The sequence below is a fragment of the Rutilus rutilus genome, assembly GCF_951802725.1.
Source record: "Rutilus rutilus genome assembly, chromosome: 17".
NCBI classification, from domain to species: domain Eukaryota; kingdom Metazoa; phylum Chordata; class Actinopteri; order Cypriniformes; family Leuciscidae; genus Rutilus; species Rutilus rutilus.
The window spans coordinates 7,304,414-7,329,791 of NC_140230.1; the positions used below are offsets into that span (position 1 = coordinate 7,304,414).

A 25,378-nucleotide genomic window follows, 5' to 3' on the forward strand; every position below is an offset into this window, starting at 1 on the left:
GAAAAGATATTTATTAAATGTTATCCACATCCACAACAGCATTGTGAACTTTTGTAAAGATACGTTTGGTCATTAACTTTTAAATGCATCATTATGCTAATTGCAAACACATGAGGAGAGTCTCTGCATGAAAGACCCACGACTGGCAGATCAACGTGCGACTACATTTCTCTCCGAAATAGTAGGAAATTAAATTAAATTGAATGGGAGGATGTTAACTGTGACAGATGATTGAAAGGGCAGTTTAAATAGTGACAGGATACACATAACTAAGCAACAAATCAGTTTGTTAAAGACGCAATTATGACGTATGTCCCAAAGCTTGCCTACTTGCCCCCACCTCCTGCTGGTTTTACTTTCACAAGTCAATTCAGATAGTTTCAAAGCAGCTTTGCAGATACAATGATACATTGATACAAACAGAATTCAATTCTTCTGTAAAGCAGCTCTAAAAGAACAATTGTAAACAAGAATAATTCAGCTGGAATCAGTTCAGTGTTGATTTAGTTCAGTTCAATAACTGTGTAAAGTAAATTAAAGTAAATTATGGAATTAATTAAATTAATCTATAAAGAAGTTCTGGAGAAAACATTGTTTACGCAACAGTGCGTTTAAGTCAATAATATTGCTGAATATTAAGTGTCTACAACTAAGAAAGCCAAAAGGTTATAGTGGCAAGTAACCCAAACTCCATCGTATGACAAAAAAAGGAGACAAAAACCTTCAGGCTATAAATCAGGCTATAGTCGGTGGGCCACTTCTCTGGCCAGACGAACGAGCATGGTGTGGTTTAATTCCAGGCTGCATCACAAGTCAGATTGTTTATTGATATCATTTAGAATATTTCATAAAGTTCCTTATGGTTGAGGATTGTGATACATCACACGGGCATATGGAGGGAGGAGAAGTTGAAGCTAGCCATAGGGTCAGAGGACTTCTCATGATTTCTAGTTGACAAGGTCTTCACAGACGATTTGTCTCTAAGGATCATCTAGTTGTCATGGTCTCCGCTGACATTCAGGGCTGTTGTGGTTGTCTCTGGGTGCAGATTCACCATCTGGTCTGGATGCGGACCGGATCCGTCTGACTGCGGTAACCTCAGGATAAGAATGACACAGATAGACTAATGTTAGCGTAGATGTCATTCCTCTTACGATGTAACAAGTACATCAAATGTAATGGGAAGTGTTCCTGGTTCCTATTGACCTAATTTATGCAGCATAACTATCCTTTAAGGGATTTGAAATTATTAATGTGTTGTGTATGCCAGGTAAAGGAGATGGGTTGTAAATCTAGATTAAACTGACAGTGTCTGCCTCCTTTACAACGCTAGGGAAGACTGTTCCAGAGTTTGTGGGCTAAATAGGAAGAGGATCTAATGCTCACAGTCGATTTTGAAATTGTATGTATTATCAACCGGCCAGAATTTTTAAATCACGGTTGGCGTGAAGGACTATAATGCTATAAGTGCTGAGGAGCTAAACCATTCAGGGCTTAATAAGTAATAAGCAAGATTTTAAAATGTATGCATGTAAAATGTTTAATAGGGAGCCAATGCAGTGTTGACAGAACAGGGCTAATATGGCCATACTTCCTGGTTCTATTAAGAACTCGAACTGCTGCGTTTTGGACCAGCTGGAGTTTGTTTATTAAGTGTGCAGGGCAACCACCCAGTAGAGCATTACAATAATCTAGCCTTGAGGTCATGAACGCATTAGCTAACTGTTCCGCATTTGTCAATGAAAGCACATGTCATAATTTAGATATGTTTGTAAGATGGAAAAATGTGATTTTCCAAATGTTAGGAATGTAGATTTCAAATGAAAGACTGCTATCAAAGATCACACCCTCCTCACTGACGACGAAGACTTGAAAGAGCATCCATCAAGAGATAAGGACGGTATACTAGGTTATTACATGCAAAGGTTTTTGTTCCAATAATTAAAACCTTGTTTGTCAGAATTTTGATATCAACTATGCATTCCGTTAGTTTTGTGAATTGGTATGTTTCATCAGACCGCAAAGAAATCTAGAGCTGAGTATCATCAGCATAACAGTGATGCCATGCTTCCTAATGATATCTCCCAAGGGTAGCATGCAACAGTCCTAGTTCTGAGCCTTGTGGTACTCCATACTGAACTGTAGGGGTGTGACGAGATCTCGTGTTACGAGATCTCGCGAGATTAAAACGCGACGAGATTTCTCGTCGAGGTAAAACTTTGTCTCGTGAGTGAGGGTGAAATTAGTAGCCTATTGAAGATGCCCCTGCCACTTTTAAATCATTTGTGTGCCGGGCCAATCACACACACACACACACACACACACACACACACACTCCGCGCACACACACACACTCACTGTCCCTCGCTCACTCACTCTCGCGCGAACACACACACACACACACACACGCTCACTGGCGGGCGCACACGCACACTCACTGTTGCTCGCACTCTCACTCACTCACGCTCACACTCAACCCGTCGTGGAGGACCGTTAAAGTTAAACATGCTAGTCTTTCTGTCATGATGTCCTGGAGCATCGCAGACGCGTAGGTTGTCGCCCACTATGACACACTATTCGAAATGAAACGATCGAATCTTGCGTCCCGACGCCCGTTGTCCTTTACGAATCTCCACGAAACGGATCGTGCCAAAATCGCGCTAAAATAGTGTAATCTGAACCAGGCAGGTAATAAACATTTGACCTATCGCGCAAAGAACCTATTAAAGCACTAAGACATGGGAACAGTATAGCTAACATTCACATATCACAAGTCATATCGACATCGCAATATTAAACAATGTTATCGCACATCGCAGCTTTTCCTCATATCGTGCAGCCCTAGTTAGCTACTGCCCAAAGATCTCAAATGCTGCCACAAATCGTCGACATGCTTATATTCTTGAAAAAGAACATGACCAAAATCTTAGTCTGTTCTGTGTAGTTAATTTTATCTCTTTTTCATGCTTGAAAAAAAAAATGTTTCTGTTTGAACTTGCATGTAGTTTTGAGAGAGCAGTACTTTGATTATGGATACACACTTACTGTTTGCATTTAAAGTGTTACTTCAGTTATTTATATTTATTTTATTTATACTGTTTTATTTTTCTTTATGTTGGATTTGTGGAAAGGAGTTAGATTTCTCATGTGAAATCGTACAGGGGAGAAGCCAGACAGTAGAGTTTATAGCAAAACATTTTGCAGTGTTTGCATGTCCTTTACTGCATAGAATTCTTTAAAATAGAAGTAAAATAACATTCTTTACAAGTTGATTTCAAAATGAACCTAAATTGTTTTGCATTTTGTGATTTTCAGTTGAATAAAAGACTATTTTCCATTCATATATTTCATCATTGAGGATTTCTTAAAAATTGTGTAAAAATCTCGTCTTGTCTCGTTCTCGTGAACCCAATCTCGTGTCTCGTCTCGTCTCGTGGAGTAAGCGTCTCGTCACACCCCTACTGAACTGTGATCGATATACCTCTTTTACTCATTTACTGCTACAAATTGATGACGGTCAGATAAGTACTGTGCCAAAAATACCCACCGGGTGACCCCATACTCCATTGAAATTTGTTTTGATGAGTTCTTTTCTTCTTTGTGATAATAATAAACAATAACTACATTTTAAATTCACAGAAGAAACTGTGAACATGATTGCGCATGCAGAACCTGCCACCACAATGATAGGGTGTTGCTATGCTGTTGCTATAGTGTGTTTAACATGTTGCTACGTGGTATGACACTCCCAGTTTCTGTAAATGAAAAACAATTATAATCAAACATACAATAATTTAATTTAAAGATTCCACAAGTTTTAAGAATGAGCATTTCCAGAATCATGAAAGTTGTTCCTTGTGGTTAAATTGTACTTATTTAACAACACTTTAAGTAAACTGAGATGTTTTTTTCTTTGCAAAGACTTTTGCAAAGATAATTTTCCATCATCAACACTTTAATTTGTCTGTAGCACAAACGGTGTGGTTTTATAGGTCCGATAGGTAGTTAATGGTTTGTGCCGATCACTAACCCTGCTCTTGAGTGATAGCAGCAGTTGTTCTTGCCTCAGCAGCTCCATATTCTGAACATTCATCTGAACTTTCAAAAGACTAAAACATGGTTTAAGTCTTACCGAATGTCTTGAGACATTAATAACATGAAGTGATGTATGTGTTTTCTGCTAAAGTCTTCACAGAGCTGTGCGTTAAAAGTCGGTGAAAAGCTCACAAGTCATATTAGTTCCTGAACGCGCTCCAGTGGCCTCGTCTGACTCCATCTGGAAACAATAGCGCATATGAAGAACAAGAAAAAGCTCTGACTCAGCGTTAGCGAAGCCGGATCACGAGCGATCTACATATCTGCTTCCTACGGCCAAGAGAGAAAGACAACACAGCCTCTGATGTGATGGCAATATGACACGTGCCACGTTTAATAAGGACTGCCATTTATAACAAATCCTCCGTCCACTCTTCAGAATAACATTCATTGTGGATGAGCGATTACATTCATCTACTGCTGTTGTACAACAAATGCAAATATTGTAAATGATGGAAGTAATTTGTGCGATGCAAAAACCCATATGTGAAATGCCGGAGCCTTTCATGTGCATTTTCTCTTCATCAGACCAAGGACAGATTTAGAGTTCTTGGCAGTCGTGTGGTTGCTAAAAACATCCCACGAAGAGAGCTGACTTCGTTAAATGCGACACTTCTTACAGTTCATTAAATTCATGCCCATTAGTTTAATTTGCATTTTGTTTTCCTCGAAAATAACAAACCCCAAATACGAAACAGTACTGTGAAAGCACGATAAAACATACAAAAATACCAATTGTGCAACTATACCCAAAGTTAAACAGGAAAATAAAAGCAATATAAGACAATATTACAGCAGAATATCATTCTGGTATATTTCAGTATTGTTAATAAATAAGAAAATTAATATCAATCATACAAAAGCACTAATTCATTTTCATGTTAATTTAACACCTCTGTTATGTATCAGCTGCTCGGCTGCCATTAATATCAACATATAGCACCAAAAATGAATGTAGCTCTACTACATGACGCCATATTCTTTCTGCTGCCACCATAAAACGCATTAAGCCAGTTTATGTGTTTCATATGAGATTATGAAGCATGGTCATGAAAAAACATATCACATGTCCATGTATTTTGCCACACGGAATCAGTCTAGTCTATATCTGGACGCAAAGCATTCTGATATTTTTTGTTCCTGATCATTTGAAGTTGTGTGAAACACAATGAAAGGGGTCCTCACACCCTCGACTGACACGGTATCCCCTCCATAGGGCTTTGTCGATGATGTCATTTCCTGCAGACACACTTGCAGTCTCGCCGTCATCAGCAGGCCGTGTCATTCTCCACTGAAGTCCCAGACAAACAAGCCACTTTGAGTCCTTAATAATGTCTTTGTTCAGTACATGTTCAACACAGCATTAGAGCGGGCATCACTCTGCTCCTGCGAGGGCTCAGAAGGTCACGGTCAAACATCTAGAGCAGAAGTTCTCACGGGTTTGTGTGTGAGCAGGACTTGCAGCATTGCTTCCCATAGAACTTGTGGTTGCAAACGCCGTGCTGAGGCACCAGATAACACCAGTTGAAATGATCTTTACAGATCACATCTGCACAGGGAGACATTGATGTTACAATGTAGCAAGATAAATGTCTTATTCAGCCTAATAATGAATAAAAATAAATAAATAAATAAATAAATAAACAGAATAGCCAATTATTATTTCATTTTCTATTTGAAAAGGAATAACGAGAAAGGAAAAGACGTTCCGACCAATCGGATGAAATGGGCCTCCCACATGTGTAAAAAGGAGATATCGAGCCAAACTTTGTTAAAGGGTGAGTTCACCCAAAAATTGTCATCAGTTACCCACCCTCGTGTTGTTTCAAACAGTATAGTCCAAATTTTCTGAAGACACTTGTTCGCTTTATTTGAAAATATTTAATTTTGGCTTTTATTCACATATAAACATTAATAAGTGACCATAAACATTCTTGCGAAGCTCAAACGTGATGCGTAACACGTGAGAATGAACCTCATTGGTTCTCGCACATCAAGCGAACATGCTTGAGCCTTAGTTTATCATATCTGATCTGTGCATTGATGAATGTTTATATGTGAATAAAAGCCTAAATTAAATCTGTTCATCATATAAAGTGATTGTGTCTCTTCAGAAGATTTGGACTAAACCGCTCAATTCATATGGATTAGTTCCATTAGTTACTACGTCACCTTAAAATAAAGTTACTACAGGTTGTCTTTCACGTTCTTTCTTTCCAAATAGGAAATGAAATGGTCAAAACGTACACAAACCCAGCATAAAGGGTTTTGGACACTATTATATTCCTTAATTAATATAATTAATTTGTCAACAAATATGTGCAAACGTGTCATTTATATACTATTATATATACTATTTTTAATATTGTAAATCAGCTTTTATTTGTATATTTTTAGTTTTAAGTTTAGTAATTATATGTGCATTTGTAATTTTAGTTTTTTTTAGATTTAATTTATTTTAATTTTAGTTTTAGTAATTTTAGTACTTACATATTACTATATATATACATATATAATCATCAGTAAATTAAACATTTTAATCACATTAACTACAAAAATGATATTAATCAATTATTATTATAATTTACTGACATGCATAATAATACAAATATTACATTTTTAACAACTTTTTGCTCAAAATCATTTTTATTGCATAACTCAACTAATATCATAGCTCATGACAGACCTTTCATGACCTTCTCTGGCTGGGGGCAGAATGCAGTGTTACAGGCCTGGGACATCACTGGCTTCATCTGCAGGACACACCCAGAGGAGGGACGCCCATGAACAAGACACTGCACTGAGCGCACCTGAACCCCTCCACCACACGACACCGTACACTGCAGACAAACACAAAACACGGCATGCCAAGATCAAAATCAAGCATCCTACTCTTCCTGCTGAGCTCATGATGTGTGGCGGAAGACCTGCCTGAGACCACGGTGAGGAGTACCAGTCTGGTCTGCTGTGAGGAGAGAGGACGGGACAGTCTGGCAGGACGCAGGTTCTCTGGAGCTCCATGGAGGGTTTGGGCACATTCTGACACTTTTTGGGTGACAGTTCTCTATATTTTCCTGCCACATCCTTCTCTGCGCACTTCACGACACGCAGCTGAAGCCCCTTTCCACATGACACCGAACACTGCAGAGAGAAAGAGAGAATATCACAGACCTCATTCAGCCCAAACACACGTCTGTGCATTATAAAAGAGACTGAAGCAGTAACCTGTCCTTTTCCTTGTGTAAAAGAAGTGTGCTTAATTGTACTGCATGTGCACTTGTAGTGTACTTAAAATCTTACAAATATATATATTTAAAAAAAATATATAATATAATATTAATGAAAAATAAAAGGCCACTTAAATTAACTTAAAGAGTGTATACTTTTATAAAAAAAATTCTTAACACAAACTTAAAATTAAAAGTTTTACTTTAAATTACATTTTAAATCGTGTTTAAATTATCTTTTGGTAATACTTGATTTGAATGTGTCCTTGTTACTACACGTTACATTTATTTACTATAGTAATAACTATAAATGCTACTAAACCTAAACCAAACCCTAATCCTACCCTAACCCGATAGTAAGTACATGCAGTTAATTAATATTACTCAGTACTTAAATGTATAATTACACTGTAGCAGAGACACATTAAAATTAAGTGTAACATTTTATTTTAAGGTGCCTTAGTTAAAGTGTGATTATACATTTATGTACTGAGTAATATCAATTAACAGGTACACTGTAAAAAATCTCAAATCAATATTTAGTTTATTTTTTTCACAGGCTTTTTGAGTTTTATTTTTGGTCATTTCATATACATTGGACTAATCAATTTGATAAACACAGTAAATACATTTCAGTTTACTAAAATCAAAAAAATATACTGATTGTAGGGTTAGGGTTTTGTTTAAGGTTAGTACAACAATAAACATTAATTTGATTGCAGTAAATATTCATTTAAGTGTCCGAAAACATTCAGTTAACACTTAAGTATAATCCTTTTGTTTCGTATAAGTACATTTTTTTTTTTTATAAAGTTTGATAAAGTGTTTTTTTTTTTTTTCACAAGGGTTATCAGATGCTTTTACCCAAAGGGACTTAAAGTACTCATATTACAAGGACAATATATCTGGAGCAGAGCAGGGTTAAAAGAACAGTTCACCCCAAAATTGTATTATGTCATAATTAATTAATATATCAGAAAACCAGACATGAGGGTGAGCAAATAATGAAAATGTCACTCTGAGTGAACTATTCCTTTAAATGTCTGCCTCATAAGTATAAAAGTTCATGCATCACCCCTGGGGTTTGAACTCAAAACCATTTGGTTACTTTAAATATAGGATTAATCACTACTCCACATCACCCCACTCTATCACAATGCAGTGCAAGTCTCCTGCTGAGGGTTGTACCGTTTGCCAGGTGGAGACGAACCACTGGGCCTTGCGTTGTTTGTGGCAGCGTTTGATCATGCAGGTCTCTTGGCTGCTGGGTTTGGGCAGAGCGGCACATGAAGCGTCCGGCAGCACGCGGGTGTAAGAACTGGAGTCACTGCTCACACACGCCACCGCTCTCTTCATCACTCCCTTGCCACATTTACGAGAACACTGGGAAAAAGATTCACCCATAATGTAAGACAATATTCCTCAGTGAAGATTTAACTGTAGAATTAAAAATGTTTTTTTTTATGTTCTGCTGGCTGGTGATGCAGCTTTGCACAAAGTTAAAGTGTTCAGTTACGGATGCAATTGTCAAAATGCACTATTCACAGCAAGCCATGTTGACCCTTATGAGGTAATCCACTTTTAGGTTTTTATTAGGCTACTTATAGGAACTGGAGTCTTTCATTTAAAACTCTGAAAAGGTGTTCATTTATTCATTTTTAAAACTTTTAAATGAGGGAAAAACAACAACAAAAGCATCTGCAAAATGCATAAATGTTTATACCTTTAGAGCAGTGATCTCAAACTCAATTCCTGGAGGGCCACAGCTCTGCACAGTTTTGCTCCAACCCTAATCAAACACACCTGATCCAGCTAATCAAGGTCTTCAGGATTACTAGAAACTTCCTTGCAGGTGTGAGTTGGAGCTGGTTGGAGCTAAACTGTGCAGAGCTGTGGCCCTCCAGGAATTGAGTTTGAGACCACTGCTTTAGAGTGTCAGGGGTTGTGTGTATAGAAAAATCCAAAGAATAAATGATAATATAAGACTTTACTAAGAGACTAATAAAAACCAAGAAGAGTCCCCAAGAAAGTGCATCCTTGCACTGTATCCATAGTCCAGCCTAAGAGGGAGAGAGGGGGCTCTGTAGGAGGATGAGTAGCAGGCAGATGAAGACACCAAGGAGACGACGGCCAGAGAGGAGACGGAGGTGGGAGGAGCCAGGGCAAAGACAGAAGAAACAAGAGCAGAGACAGGAGGAGCAGGAGGATGACCCATAGCCATGACAGGATGAAGGTCCATGGAGGGGCCGATGGAGGGAGGAGCCATAGTCGAGCCTTGATAGACACGCTGGGCGGAGATGACACCAGGGAGATGACTAACTGAGGTGGAGACTGTGAAGGTGAAGACCCAGGCAGAGCTGAAGATCCAGGACGACCCGGGGCCACGGTGGAGCTGCAGGCGGGCGTGACCAATGTGGAGGCGTGGGGTTGGCAGACTAGGGCAGAAACAGTGGGAGTGATGACAATGGTAGAACTGGAGGGAAGGAGGAGCCCGCCGGAGCCAGAGAGGTGGAGGGTCGAGGTGCAACTGCTGACTTGGAAGTCTGAGGCAGAGCCAGAGTGACAGACCAAGGTAGAGCCAGAGGGATGAGGGAGCCCGGCGTTGCCTGAGGGAAGGCAGTAGACGATGGAGAGCGGGGGGAGCGTCGAAACCAAGGCGAAGCCGACAGGCCGGAGGGCCGAGGTGAAGTCTGGGGCCCAGAGGCTAGAGGTGGAGATGAGGGATCCACAGGCCAAGGTGGAGCTGATGACCGAGAAGCCCTGGACGACGAAGACTAGGTGTTGGACAAAGAAGACAACTTGGAGCTGGGCCCAACCAACGATTACTTGGAGCTGGGCTCAACCAGTGACAACTTTGAACTGGCCATATCCAGCGATGAGTGAGACGACTTGGAACTGGATGGGAATAGTTGTGACTGAAGACCAGAGATTACCTCATCTAGCACACAAAATAACAGTTCCATTGAGACCCAGCATTGTGTACGCACCTAAGCCTTGGGAGTGTGGGTGAGGCTCCAATTAATTCCCTTCAAACTCCATTAAAATGCCCTCCGTGATGCACGTTGTTGCCGGCTTGCACACCTGTACAGACTTTGTGTTGGGCTCGGGTTCTGGGACAAAAACAGCTGGCTTGATCTTCATGGTGGGCTCAGCTTCAATTCAGCAGTGGGCTCTGGCTCTGGCTCCATTGCAAATGGGTCTAGCGTTTTCCTTGTCAGCGAGGCTGATGGGAAAAGGTGAGTCACACTGCACCAGCACCTACTCAACATACTCAGTCCTCCTCAATCCTCGAGGGAGTGATCCCTCTGTTCCAGCAGGAGGAGGTGGACAGCGGGAATATCCATGTTAATATTTGCCGATAAATCTTGTCTTTTGGGTCTTGTGTTCTGTCAGGGGTTGCATGTATAGTAAAATCCAAATATGATGCGTGACGCAGATCGAGATTATCGAGAATGATAATACGAGACTGCAATAAATACACCGTATTTGTATACTCCGTACACACATTCCACATCACAGAGCATCGAAACTTTGCAGGCATGCTCATGACCCTAAATGAGAAATAGTCACACAACTACAAGAAAAAATCCTAGGTTAACCAGTATTTCTGACAACTCAAAAATGTCTTCGGGCCAAACTGACCCTGAAAATAATAGGTTTTATATGAAGAAAAATTCTTTAATATTTCACACAATAGCCATTAGCTTAGCAATTATTTATGTAGAGCATTTGTCACTTTACATATGAAGGTTGTTGTCTATGTAGACATATGATGCATTGTTGATTGCCACAGAGTTGTGTGAGTGATCACTAACCTGAGACCAGGGTCCAGTGCTCCAGACCGGTGGGCAGGTGTGTGTGTTGCAGGTCTGTCTGCGAGACGGCGGTGGTTGTGCACACTGGTCATCATTCACTGTGTCCACCAGATCAGGGCCTGTTTTCTGAAGACAGCGCACCTGTCTGATCTTCTCTCCAGATCCACAGCTGCGACTGCACACACCCCAGTCCTCCACACTCCAGCTGTGGTACACAACAGCACGCACAAGATATTTTTATAAGTTCTTTACATCTAGAAAGAGTTCTTTGTCGATACAAAGAATCACTAATATTTATCACATGTGCCGAGTTCAACCCAAGCTTTCCCAGAGCATTCCTTTTCCACTGAGGCAAAGGCAATGAAGTACTAGTGTACTGCATACTACATGCTGCTCAGTTATACTGAATATTGTATATGGCTTACTATAAAAAAGACAAAAACAAAGCCAAATCAAACACATTATGGTAAGCATTTAAACAGTATTCTGGGTCATATTTGCTATGCAATACATTTTTATGTCCCCATCATACAAACTTGTATATATATATGAAGAGTTCAGATGCAAAAGCCTCTAAGTGCCATCTGAAATTTTCTTCTAGAATGATCATTTTTATCAAGCTCGTATATTTAAGTTCAGTAATTTCACTTAAATTGCAATGAAAATTGCCTATTAATTGTCATTTAAGTGAAATTACTGAACTTAAATATACGAGCTTGATAAAAATGACCATTCTAGAAGAAATTTTCAGATGGCACTTAGAGGCTTTCAACAGTTCTTCTAACCCTAATTGATGGAGTGTATAGCTTTTCATTTCTTAAAAAAACATGTAGGAAGACACATCATAGCCATATTCCAGGATGACAATGTCAAGATTCATCAGGCTCAGATTGTGAAAGAATGGTTGTGAGGGAGCATGAAGAATCATTTTCACACATGAATTGGCACCTCTGAGTCCAGACCTTACATTCACTGAAAGTCTTTGGGATGTGCTGGAGGAGACTTCACAGAGTGCTGGACTCTTGCATTGCCAATACAAGATCTTGACCAAAAATGAATGCACCTCTTGATGGAAATAACATCACAACATTTATTTCCATCAAGAGGTGATAATGCAAGAGTCAATCACTCTGTAAAGTCTACTCCAGCACATCCCAAATTATAGTTTTTATCCCTAGTTATATTATAGTTAATTATAGTTTAGGTTTAATTCACAATAACAGAACTGGCCAAAAAGGAGACGATAAAAACTGTGGTTCATTCGTCACATTGAAAATAAAAGGTCCAGTGCATTGCGTTGTGGGATACAGTTTTCTGTACATAGAGAAATATAGAGTGGTAGTATGCTATTCTGAACGTACACATAGAATGTGGCTACAGTGTCCTTTCCCACAAGCCTCAGCTCTGGTTAGGCGAGTTGTAACTGAGACACCTTGATTATCAAGAGCGGATGGTTTGTTGACTTTCAGCAAAACCAACCAGTCAAAACATCAGCTCATCAGTTGTCCCTGAATTCCCCAAACAACCCCAAATCCCCCGTCCTAAACGTTATTTCTCATAGCAGAGCACATCATCTGACTGGAATGCTGCAACAGCTCTGATGAATGTAATTGCTGCAGTGACCCGATCTGCTTTCATCTTAAAAGAGCACTGGAGATGTTCAACATGGTATGACATCCTCAGTTTCTGCTCTTTAAAATACATATGATATTTATATGGTGGAATCAGACATTTGACCTACTTTAAAAGGTAAATTTGGCAATGCCATGGTCAGACGGTTGTAGTAATTAAAGGAACTTAATAATAAATCATAGGGAATATGTGGTCTTGTGCCTCTGTTGCCATAAACCTGCTTGTGTGAATTTATTAATTATGAGCTGGATTAAACATTCACACAGCTATGATTTCACCAGGGTTCAGCTTTCACCGTTTGCGATTTGAGCCGTAATGCACACGGTACAGTTGGCACTCTTTGGGGGAAGTCGTCTGGCAAAGGAGACTATAGTTATTTGTCCCATAAATATGACCGAACAGGGACATTATATTATATTATTGCATTATATATCGATCAGTTTTATTCCATGTAAATACAAATGTTAAAAATTAACAACGTTATTTCAAAACATCCCAGAAGAACAGATGCTCTGTGTGGAAGAAGACGACATTAACCTTCTACCTCGAGTGATGTCAGGCTCTAAATGTGAACCTCCACCTATTTCCATGATGTAATGGCTTCTCCATGACACTTCTGGCACTGAGGACATAAGATCAAATAATGCAGCACCCTAAAATACTTCATAAGTGTGTCTGTGCATGCTGTCTACATAAAGGTGATGACATACAACTGACTACTTATGTAATAGCAGTGTAAATATCAGTGTCAGTGAGACAAACATTTATATCACAATATTCTCAAATTTTTGGTTGATTATGAGAACGTGCCATATCGCTTTTTGGACGCTTAAAGGGATAGTTCACCCAAAAATTTAATTTCAGTCATCATTTACTCACCCTCAAGTTTTTTCAAACCTGTATGATTTTTTTCTTCTCCTCTGTTGAACACAAAGGAAGATTTTGAAGAATATGGGTAGGCAAACAGTTGATGGGCCCCATTTACTTCCATAGTATGAAAAAAATGAAGAAATGTATACAGGTTTGATGATGACAGAACTATCCCTTTAAATCAGGGAATGTCATTTATTAGATACAAAAGTTCATTAAACTTAAAGGGGTGGTTCCTAACTTTAGTTACAACACACAACGCACAAAGTTCAAAGCAAAGGGAGATATTTGCTTTTAAATAAATCGTTTTTTAAGTACTACATCAAACGGCTGGTAGGGACTACACAACATTCCTTCAGGGTTAGTGACATCACTAACCCTAAAATTTACAAAAACCCGCCCCCGGGAATGCGATTTATAGATTATCATGACAGAATATGCTAATCAATGACTAGAATATAGTTAACTCCAGATCAGCTGCATAAATTCTTAAACCATTCAGAAATGTCCTGTTGCTTTCTTCATGTTGTCACTTCTTCTTAAGTCTCTCCATCATTGTCTGACTCCGTTTTGAACATAAAAGGCTAAAAGTTTTTGAAATTTTCAGTGCATGTCTGTGTGAGGTAAAAGGACACGAGCCATTGTAGCTCCGCCCCCTGTGCCGGGAGCAGCAGCTCATTTGCATTTAAAGGGACAGACACAAAAACGGTGCGTTTCTGCTCACCCTCAAGAAGTGACAATTTTAACATGCTATATAAAAATATCTGAGGGGGATTTTTGAGCTAAAACTTCACATACACACTCTGGGGACATCAAAGACTTATTTTACATCTTGTGAAAAGGGCATTATACCACCTCTTTAAATGAAGTTCAAATATATGTTCCAAGTATACTTTATGTGCTATGCAGTGGCGGTCTTAACATAGAGGCATAGGTAGGCGGCTGCTTGGGGCCCCCTACCAGCGGTCGAAGTAGGGGGGCCCCCAACCAACCTCAAAAAAAAAAAAAAAAATCTCCTTATCATAATGAACGCTTCAAAAGATTGGTAAATTGTATTAATATTCTTAAGAAATACGTTGAAACGTTGAAGTAGTAGTTCAAATGTCCAGTTCATGGTGTCCGTCTCTACACATGAACCCCCGACTTTCACAATGAAATGGACTAGTCCGTAACGGTGCGCGGCGCGGAAGATAAACACGCAGTGACAGGAGGGCTGGGAAGTACACAAACAGAGACGAAGCAAGACGAGTCTAAACGCAAAAATGAAACGAAGTTACCCAAGCGGCTCAAATAAAAGAAAAAAACGAAAAGACGCCGATAAGTATTTGGCAACGCTGGCAAAGATGTCAAACTTTTTTTACGGCTACTGTTGGGGATACAAACAGGAACAACAACGTCCAAAGCGTTGAACATGCCACTACAGCAGCAGCAGCTAGCTGTGAAGTGGCGCTAGGTGAGGATAACATTAACACACTCACGTGGATATACGTGGATTTGCTAGGAGCCAAATGCAACATTACCTCTCCCCAGTTCACCCCTCTTACCCCCTTACTTTAAATACCGTTTTGGTGCTTGTAAATGACGTGACAGATCCCTAGCGGCACGTGAACCGATCATCTCTACTAGCTTGTAATATAATATAATATAATATAATATAATATAATATAATATAATATAATATAATATAATATAATATTAATAATAGTGAATAAACACGAATGAACAATGTTGAAAGATACAGTACAACTTACCGAAATGTATATTCCTCATACATAATATCGATCAATCAGTGTTTTTCAACCACGGAAAGAGGTCAATAAAACAGCTGGAGAACAATTATGTCACATTACATTTATCTCAGGAAAGCCGTTTAATGACCATAATACTGTATATGTTATAGCATGTTAGTTGGCTAGAAATAAAGAGCTATAGAGAGTATTTTGCTAAATATGTGTACTATATTACATATTTAGTCTATTTTTTACTTATATTATTAAAGTTGTTATTATAATAAAAACGCATTGTTTAATTTGAGTTATTTTTAACCTTAAATAATACTACCAGCTGATAGGGCTGTATGTTTACAGCATTATGTGAGGTTTTTTTTTTTCTTGAGAAAAATTAATGGCTATCTTGTGTACCTAATATTTATCCAAATGAGTCAATATTGAATCAAATCACAAGAATTGAATTGAAATCGTGAAATTTGTGTCAAGCAATAAAAAAAACTGTAGCTTACCAGAAATTGTAAACATTGTAACATGTTTCTGTTTAGTTACTAAAATGTTTTGACAATAACAATACGCTTATTGTGATGCAAGATTTTTCAGGTGTTATCTGAAACCTTATTCTCTGTTGGGTTCCATCGTAACTATTAGTTTGTGTAGTGCTACACTTTGTGTGTTCTCTGCTTTCCATCTTCATTTTGGAGTAAAGAAATGTATGCAGGGTTTAAAGGGGAAGTTTTTTTTTTCTCCTCTCCAACCTTTACTTCACCGTAGATTAGCTTTACCTGTATCCACCATTCAGTCGCTAAAAAATTTTTTCATTCTCTTTTAAAGATCGAATGGGAGGGGCCCCCATACATACTTTCGCCTTGGGCCCCCAATTTGCTAAATCCGCCACTGGTGCTATGTATACTAAAATCAAAGTTCTAGTAGCCTATACTTGTATGCGTGCTATTTAAATATTATTGGGACTAAATTTGCCATATTTTTTGTTTATAAAAGTACTGTTAACATCAAGTTTTAAACTTACAAAGTTTTAAACTTTGTTGTCACAACCCCTGCTTGAGACTGTTTCATGTTTCTGTTTAGCTTGTAGTCAGTTTGTAGTTTTCTCTGTTTATTAGCTCCAGGTGTATCTTGTCATGGTTGTTTGCCCTTTTATCCCTGTCTGAATTTAAGTCCATGTGTTTCCCTTGTTCAGGGTCTAGTGTCATCCCGTTTAGGCAGTTTCTTGGTGTGTTCCAGGTTTATAGTTTTCCCTGTTTTGAGCATTTTACCTGTTCCTCGTGTTTTGTTCTTTACACCATAAATTTAATGCAAAGTAATCTACATCTCTGGCTAAATCGACAGCCTCAGTTCTAGCCCCTGGTTGTGTTTAATGTGTAGCCTGTATGCATGTCCTTCATGTCAACAGTGCAATTATGTGCTGAGTCTGCAAGCTTTTTAACCTTGGCCTCTCGTAAACCCAAATAGTTCAAGCCAAACAAACAGGACATCAGATAAACGTGAGGCAATAAATGGTGTTTACAGAGGCAAGTTAATGAGGTAGAAAAACACTGACACACAGAGAAGACCCCCAGTAAAACATAATTTTAACAGTACTGCTCAATCTTGCCTGAAACACCTGTTAGAGTGACATCATGATGGAATAGACAGCAAATATTGGCAGCGCTGTGTTCTTGGACAGCCAAGTGTCTCCCAACCCCCAGAACCTACTCTGTGAGAGTATGTGAGCGCAAATGTTTTTAGCTACACACCAGTCACTATACACTGAAATAGTAACCTAAAAATGATAACATCTAAATTAACTAGTTTTATTCAAGTAAAAATGTTGTACTGTATAAACCTAAATACATTAATATGTACCAACAAAATTCATTTTAATTGGTTAAATCGGGTAGAAATGGCTCTTTATGGTTTCAATTCAAATGCATTAGACAGTCATACTGGTTTGGGATGTCTTCACTTCATGTTCTCTCACTCAGGGCAAAACGCCCAGGAAGACTCAATGTTTGGACGGATTATTTACAGGACCAAGTCAGCACTTTCTGGGAACACTGACATAAGAGGACACTAGAGCTCTGACTAGAAGAACACCTCTGTGCAGGGCAACCGGTTTTATCAGATGCATCCACAGATAGACCAGCCGACTTAATTGGCTCAAGCACTATCTTACAAACACCCAACACTGCTTTCTATGGAAGCACTAAGAAGCCAAGCATTATCATTTTTTTCTTTCTCGTTTTCTTGTGATCTTGACATAACAAAAGCTTTTTCCTTGTGACCTCGACATTATAAATGGCTGTTTTATCATGATCTTGAGTATAGACATAAACACCTGACCCCGTTGGCAGATGAATAAAGTTCTCAACAAAGTTTAATAGCACATATACTCAGCAACGGAAGCCAACAAACACCACTAAATGTGAACATGACTAGACAAAAACTGACCACAGGGGTACAACTATAGCGAACTAAACAAGGTAATTAATAGAACACAGCTGGAACAAATGAACTAATAATGACGTGACCATAGCAACTAAAGAGTGGTGGGAAATCAAAGGAAGGCATGAACTGAAGAAATACAAACTAAAAGTCATTGAACTGAATAAAACTGAACATAATGGTGACAATTAGGAGCACTGTACTTTGGCTATAGATTAATAACGATTTAATGAAAAGTAAAATACATAAACAGAGAATAAATAAAGCAGTAATTGATGTCATCAAATCATGTCGAAAATAACATAATGGGTAAATAAAATATTAACTCTGAAAACAGAACGAAAATATTACGTTTTACAAAACAAAATTAAAAATAATTTGTTATTATTATTCATTATTTTATGATTATATAAAAATTATAATTGATCATGAGAAAACTATTTTGTTATGTTGAGATCACGAGAAAATAAACATTTGTGTCAAGATCACAAGACAATAAGCTGATTTCACGAAAAAAATAAATAAAATAAAATGCATGGCCCCTTAGGCCTTCCGTAGCTCTCTGATGAACCACCACTGAAGAAATGTGAAAGATGCTTGATTATGCACTGCCAGGATGCTATAGGGTAGGGGTACTCAAGTTCAGAGGCCATAAAATGCAAAGGGCCACAAATTACAACTTGATGTAACATATACACTGTTATGTTCTGTTTTGGTTTTGTTTTCACTCTGTTTGCTCTGTTCCAGTTTGCCTGTGATCATATAATTAGTTCACTTGGTTACTCATTCACTCTCTAGCTTGTTTCTAGGGTTAATCATTGCTTATTAGATTCTGTTCACCTGTGTTCATCTAGTTGCCTTTGTTTGTTCCTGTTGTCAGTTCTCGTTAACGTGTTAGTCTGGTTTGTGTTATCTCCTATGTATTCCTGTATTCGGAGTGATTTTTGATCGTCTAATAAAGACTATTTGAGTATTTCTCCTACATTGTGCACGACAGCATAAATGTGACAGAAGAACCGACCTTACAGAAATGGACTTTACCGACCATCCTGCACACACAAGGACCACACGAGAGACTCACATTTGGCATGCCTTACGAACTTTATACCAGACTCAGCGAGCAATCCAAGGCATGCCTGCCCGGTGTTGGTCCTCGAGAGACATTTGCCGGGTTTGTGGAGTGGGTGCTGGTAAACTGCGGGTCTGCATTCACCATCTGTATCGAGAAGGACGTCACACATTCCCTGTCCACATTCCCGCCATTGAGGGTGAGCTGCAGCTGGCCTCTGCAAATATTTATGAGGAAATGGAAGAGGATGTTTCCTTGGTTCTCCCATCCCTGAAATCCCACCTAGCCACCCAGCCAGTCCATCGGCCCTGCCTCCGCTGGTTCCCATCAGGTCCTCAGCTCCTCCCTGGTTTGCTCCACTATGCTGCGTGGATGCACCTCAGGTCCTCTGGTCACCAGCTCCTCCTAGACAAGAGGATCCCCTGACTTTGCCTCCAGCCTCCGAGCCTATCACTCCATCTCGGCTTGTCGACCTGTCAGCTTCACCTTGGCTTCTCCCTCCCTTTGGCTCCACCTGGGACTATCGTCCTTACGGCTCCACTGGGCTCCCTAGTCCCACCGGCTATGCTATTGAATATATCGCTTCACAATTTAAATAAGTTTTGTTTTTCATGCTGCTAAGGGGACCATGGGCCACTTAAACACTGCAAAGCAGAGTCCTGCATGGGCCCTGTTTGGTAAACCCTCACCCGCAGTACTTAACAGAACATCCGACCCATTATCCGACAAATTTATTTCTGTACGCGACCCGAACTACACCCGCATTAAAATGCAGATCTCTCTCTCCTGAAACTCTGCAGTCTATAGGAGACTGTTGGTCCTCTTAGCAGTGCAAAAAATAAAACTTTTTTTTATTCAAATTGTGAATAGATTATATACAGACACTGAGCAAAGAGCGATCCCGATAAAAAAAACAGTAATTACCGAAGCTTTCAATTACTTAAATTCAGCGTGACTATATATATATTGCTCAATGCTGCAAAATGTTGTAAATAGAAAGTTTTGACATCTTCAGAGCGTGAACACAAATATGCTCAGGACTGTTGTAAGCAGCTGCCTATCAGTGTGTACCGAATTGAGTCGAAATAGTCTTAGCTATTGTACCAGCAGTCAACCCATGTCAATTGATTCAATATTAACGGTTCGCCCAGGTGCAGGACTCTGCCTCAAAGTGTCAGGAGTGTCAACTGCATTTAAATGATGCAAACATAAAGTCACTCTAAATACTTTTGAGTGAAAATAATAATACAAATACATTCACATTTAGCATGACGCTGGCCACAAAATGAATGGCGACAGGCTGGCTGTTGATTACCCCTGCTATTGGGTATTATGGGTGTTGCCAGTTGCTAAGGTTTTCAGAGCATTGCTATGAAGATTCTAGGGTGGTTGCCAACTGGAGCTTGCACTTTTCATCCTTTGTCAATGATTTCATAAATTGGAGAAGCTGTCTGAGAGCGAGGTCTGTCTCTAAAGCCATCAACACTTGCTGATATGTTGTTCGATACTTTTGCTGACAGTAGAGCAGTGCGTCCATCATCACCAACGAGTTACTGAGAACACGGGCAGGACAGATCCGTTCTCCAGCTGTCGTAGACAAGTGCATATAGATCTGTAATCTGTGTGTGTGTGTAACGTAGCAAGACAGGTCGCTAGTCTAAACACATTTAATATCTAAGACGATCCAAACTCAGAGGTCTTGACCTTCTCGACTGCATACAATTAAATTTAGGATATCTTTTTGAAACGCAACTTTTGTAACCCAGTGACTCATTTAAGTCATCAAAAAGATTGATGCAAACTAAATGTTAATTTATTGTTGAGTCAAAATATTAGTTTTTTTGGGTGTAGCCCTAGTATTTTTATGCTCAAAAGGTTCATAACAAGGTTGTAAAAATGGCAAACCTCATAGAAATGTAAAAAATAAATGTTTGATTATCAACATTTTCCGAAGGTTCGCTGACTATTTGATGAAAAACACCTATTCATGTAATGGGCTCAAAACACGCAGGATGACATGTGATTACACGTCCTGCATTAGCCCGTTTCCTCTGAGCTTTAACGTGTCACTCTTCCACTGGCTTAAAGCTGGTCCAGTCTGGTTCTCATCATTCCCAGGAGACCAAAACCCTCACAGTAATCCTGCAGAAAGCGCTCTCATCCTTCGAAACCCCTCGTTTTTCAGCAGTAGGTTAAGCATGAACGTCACCCTCAGCATGAGAGTGTTTCTCCAGCGTCTCCTGAAGACCTATGAGCTCACTGCATATTCAATATCCTCCATCATAAATCAGTGCATTAGCCATATTACTGTACATGTCGAGACAGAGATGGATATTTCTAATTTGCATTGTGTCAGCTCAAATTATTCTGTCAGAACAAGTTGTTGCACAATCATGTGGAATAAATAATAACAGTTCTGACATCTGAATATCAAACATCACGAAAAGCCATAGAAGCAACAACAACAAACATAAACAAACCTACAGAATGCAACACAGTCTCTCATGTGTCTCTGGTGATCAGCATCACAGTCTTGTTTCAGAGCTGTTTCTTGGATCTGCCTGTCACGAATTGTCATATCCAATGACCTTCTTGTGTTAGACTATGATTGTCCAGATTTGGTCCTGATTGGGGTCAGGGTTATGAGGTCAGTTTTGTCACTGTCCCAGGAATAGATGAACGGTGATGCCAACATCTGAGTAATGTATGGTACACCCTGGACAGGAACCCAGACATGCCAGTTGTTCAATGTGACCTTTCACCCCGTGGCTCAAACGTCCTACCACACCCAGACCAAGCTGCCAGACACCCATCAGTGGACCAATTCATCTGAACAATGTTTACTAGGCAATGCCTTTCTTTGTCAGGCATCAAATCAGCTTTGAGTTCATGCAGATGATGGATGAAGTGTGTTCTCACACGGAACTGGGGAAATGACCTGTTTGTTTCAATCGCTAAACTCAAGTCTAGAGCTGGAGAGACTCGTAGGTTCATGGGATGCAGGGTCTGCTCTAGGTGAATGTGTTAAAGTGCAGCTTTATGTCTAATGTTTTCCACTGCAAAAGCTGGAACCTTTTACCAAATCAGAAAAGCTCCTTCAAGATAACTTTACATGTTAACTTCTGATTTAGTATCTGTCTATTCAATGCTTTTATCTTCCGTAATAATTCTGTGTCTTTGAATTAACTAGAGGTGTGCCGATCGACTTTCGATTTTCTGCATCCTCAATCCAGACCGGTGACCGGTCGGTCAGTCTCATGTCCGATTCCAAGCCAGCGGCGCAGGCAATAACGTCACAGCCGCGCTCACACTCACAGCCGCATGTAAACATATCGTTGGCTAGGGAGTTCTTCACTGTGAGTGAACACACAAAGTTCGCAATTTGTAATACTTGTAAAGCCAAAGTAAACCGTGGGGGAACCGCCACGAAAAAGTTCTGAACAACAAACCTAATTAGACACTAGTGTTGTCAAAAATATTGATATTTTGATATGTATCGATACTGAAATATCTGAAACGGTTCCAATACACCTGGAACCGGAAGCCCTGCCATATTAGGAGGGACCTGCTATTTCGTGGCAGCCAATCAGTATCGTCCAACGTAGTAGCAACCAATCACATTTACCTGGAAGTCAAGCGACAGCAGCCAGCGGTGGCGCCGGCGAATCTTCAGTAATGGCGGCGGTATTTGGCTCGGTAAGTTCGTATATGATCAGATTAATAAATAATTGTTGCTCTGTACGTTGGAGTTTAACTTTTATGTTAGAGACAGTGTATCTGTGACTACTTAAGTTGAATTGGTTAATTTAATCATTTGTAGAAACGCAGCTTGTGCACCGTGTGCTCCTGGTTTGTGAGGGGCTATCATTAACTTCAAATACTACGTTACCATTATCATTAAATATTAGCGTTTGTTAACATGTTAACTTAATCTATTGATTAGAATAAAGTTCATGCTGATTTATTGGAATTGACAAGCTCAGCCTTGATGATACACGTGCAACGCTAACAAAACATATCCCAAATGATCTATGTTTTAATACAAAACACCATTTTAATCAACATTACTTCACCATATTCTAAACTTCAGTTTTTTTGTAGTTTCACCAAGTTCACCACAGCCTGTCACAGATTGCTGGGGACGCACAAACATAGTACCAGGAAGGAAACCCCAGATTTCCAGTTGCAAAACCAACCAAACTCACTGGTATGTTTTCACATAAGGAACATAATGTTTAAATGTATTATATCCTGTCTTGATCAAAGCAGGCAAAAGGCATTCTGGTGTTTATCTTTGTAAAAATTGTTTATACAAATTCTAGATTGTATCGAAAATGTGACATTTCAGTGTCTGTTTATTTTCTTAGTTTGATCATGTTTTGTAGTTTGACTCAATCATCACCCAATTATTTTATATATATCTATTCAAAATATACTGGAACTGTTTACTTTTTCCATATAACTTTCACCCCCAGTTTCACAGACAAGACTCAAACTAGTCCCAGACTAAAATGCATGTTTAACTGAAAGCAAATTCAACTTGCATATCTTAAAATATCAGTGCCATTGTTTCTTTTAAGATTCACAACAGTAATGTTTTTTCTAAGGCATATTTATAAAAGTCCTAATTGCACTAAGGCCTAATCCTGGCATTATCTAAACCCTATCTGAAACCGGGCTTCAAAGTTTTACATATTAGTCCAGTGGTTCAGTTCAACACTTTGTTCTCTGGCTTTAGATAGACATAGACAGTGGCATTTAAAAAATAAATTACACCTGCTCCCTAGTTCAGGTATGCTACTGTCTACTGCTGCAACATGGCTAAGTGGTTCAACACGGAGTTCATCTCTCTCTTTCTCTCGTGTGTATAAAATAACTAACTTTTTCCCCCTTCTTTTTAAGCTCAATTGCAATAAAGATGGATCCGGGATCTTGGAAGCTTGTTAAAAATAAGGTATTGATTTCATGTTACAACAATTTTGATTTCTTTGCTATCTTTAGTGTATAAATAAAATGTTAGTTTTTCCATTCAGAATTTTTTTTTTTTTTTTTTTTTTTTCAGGGTGTTCCAGCTCAGTTGGGATCTGTGGACTGCAGTGTATTCATGCTAATGGTAAGTTATTACGGTGGTTTTGTTTCCCCATAACATTTATTTTATGGATAACCCAACATCTATAATAATTGCTCCCTTTGCTTTGAACTTTGATCGTCGTAACTTATTCATATTGCAGATATTGTTTATGCTCTGACAGCAACATTACTCTAAAGTTTCTCTTTCTTTCTTTCTTTCTTTCTTTCTTTCTTTCTTTCTTTCTTTCTTTCTTTCTTTCTTTCTTTCTTTCTTTCTTTTTCTAACATCTGTCTTTCTTTATTTTCTTTCTTTCTTTTTCTAACGTCTGTCTGTCTTTTATTTCTTTCTAACTTATCTATCTTTTTCTAACATCTGTCTTTCTTACTAATCTTAAGGTTACAGGGGTTAAACACTATGTGATCTGATTCACAGAATTGTACTTTTATGTGTATTTCTTTAAAGTGAACATTATCTGTACTACTTTTGGAGGAACTGCGATTCCATTGTGTTTTTGTGTGTGTGTGTGTGTGTGTGTGTGTGTGTGTGTGTGTGTTGAATGCTCTGTGCAGGTCTTGTGATATGCATGCAGCAGCTGACCCCAAGACGCCTTTCTACGACCTCCGAGGTCATCACCGGACCATCTTGGACTCGGATGACAATGTCGACTTACCCTCCTATCTATCCATAAGTGTAGAATTGTTTTAACTTTGTTCTTTTGCCAATGAGAAGTATAGCCAACCTGTATGTACTGATGTCAATCATGCCCTTGGAAATGGTATAACTGGTGTGAGATTTTGTGTACGGTAGAGTCTCTGGCCTGCGACCCCGTGAGAATTTGACGCCTGGCTCTACCGATGAAACTATTCTTCAGTAAATTTGTACTTATTTGATTGAACCTCACGACTCCTGGTCTTCTTTCATCATATCTGGTCCTGGGTCTTTAAGCTGTTATTCACTAACACTAGAAACATTGTAAATCATGTTAAACCGTGCTAGAACATTGTAAAATGTTTTCAAACTTTCTGGCTAGGCTTTTTCAAGCCAACTTAGTTTCTCTATGAACTTTAACATCTAGTTCAGAATTGTTGTTCATTCTGATTACAGAACAACAAATATCAAGCCTGTTTTCAAAGTTACAGCTGTTTTATAAAACAAAGACAAGAATGTATTGAAATACTACAAATGTAAAACTGAACTTAAATGATAGCAAAATATGATTTTTAAATAAAGGTCATTGAGAAAATGTTTTTTTTCTTTTAGACAGGACTTTCATTATTTGTTTAATGAATGTTTATGTACGTTTAATACATATACAATATTATTATATAGGCATTGATTTATGTATATATTTCATTATTTGACAAACATGTACACAAATTATATTTATACACGTACAAATTCATAATTTCAAGTGTAGCTTAATGTTT

General features: G+C 38.9%; 1 protein-coding gene across 1 annotated transcript in view; it reads right to left on the reverse strand.

The window, feature by feature from the left end:
• Positions 1-4,398: 4,398 nt before the first annotated feature.
• adamts16 (ADAM metallopeptidase with thrombospondin type 1 motif, 16) overlaps positions 4,399-25,378 on the reverse strand; it is an 87,069-nt gene continuing 66,089 nt past the window's right edge. The window contains exons 19-23 of the mRNA XM_084384784.1: positions 11,138-11,342; positions 8,511-8,705; positions 7,027-7,236; positions 6,782-6,935; positions 4,399-5,644 (exon numbers count right to left, since the gene is read on the reverse strand). Of these exons, the coding sequence (XP_084240910.1) occupies positions 5,529-5,644; positions 6,782-6,935; positions 7,027-7,236; positions 8,511-8,705; positions 11,138-11,342 (880 nt within the window). The 3' untranslated portion in view covers positions 4,399-5,528. The remainder of the gene's footprint in view (positions 5,645-6,781; positions 6,936-7,026; positions 7,237-8,510; positions 8,706-11,137; positions 11,343-25,378) is intronic.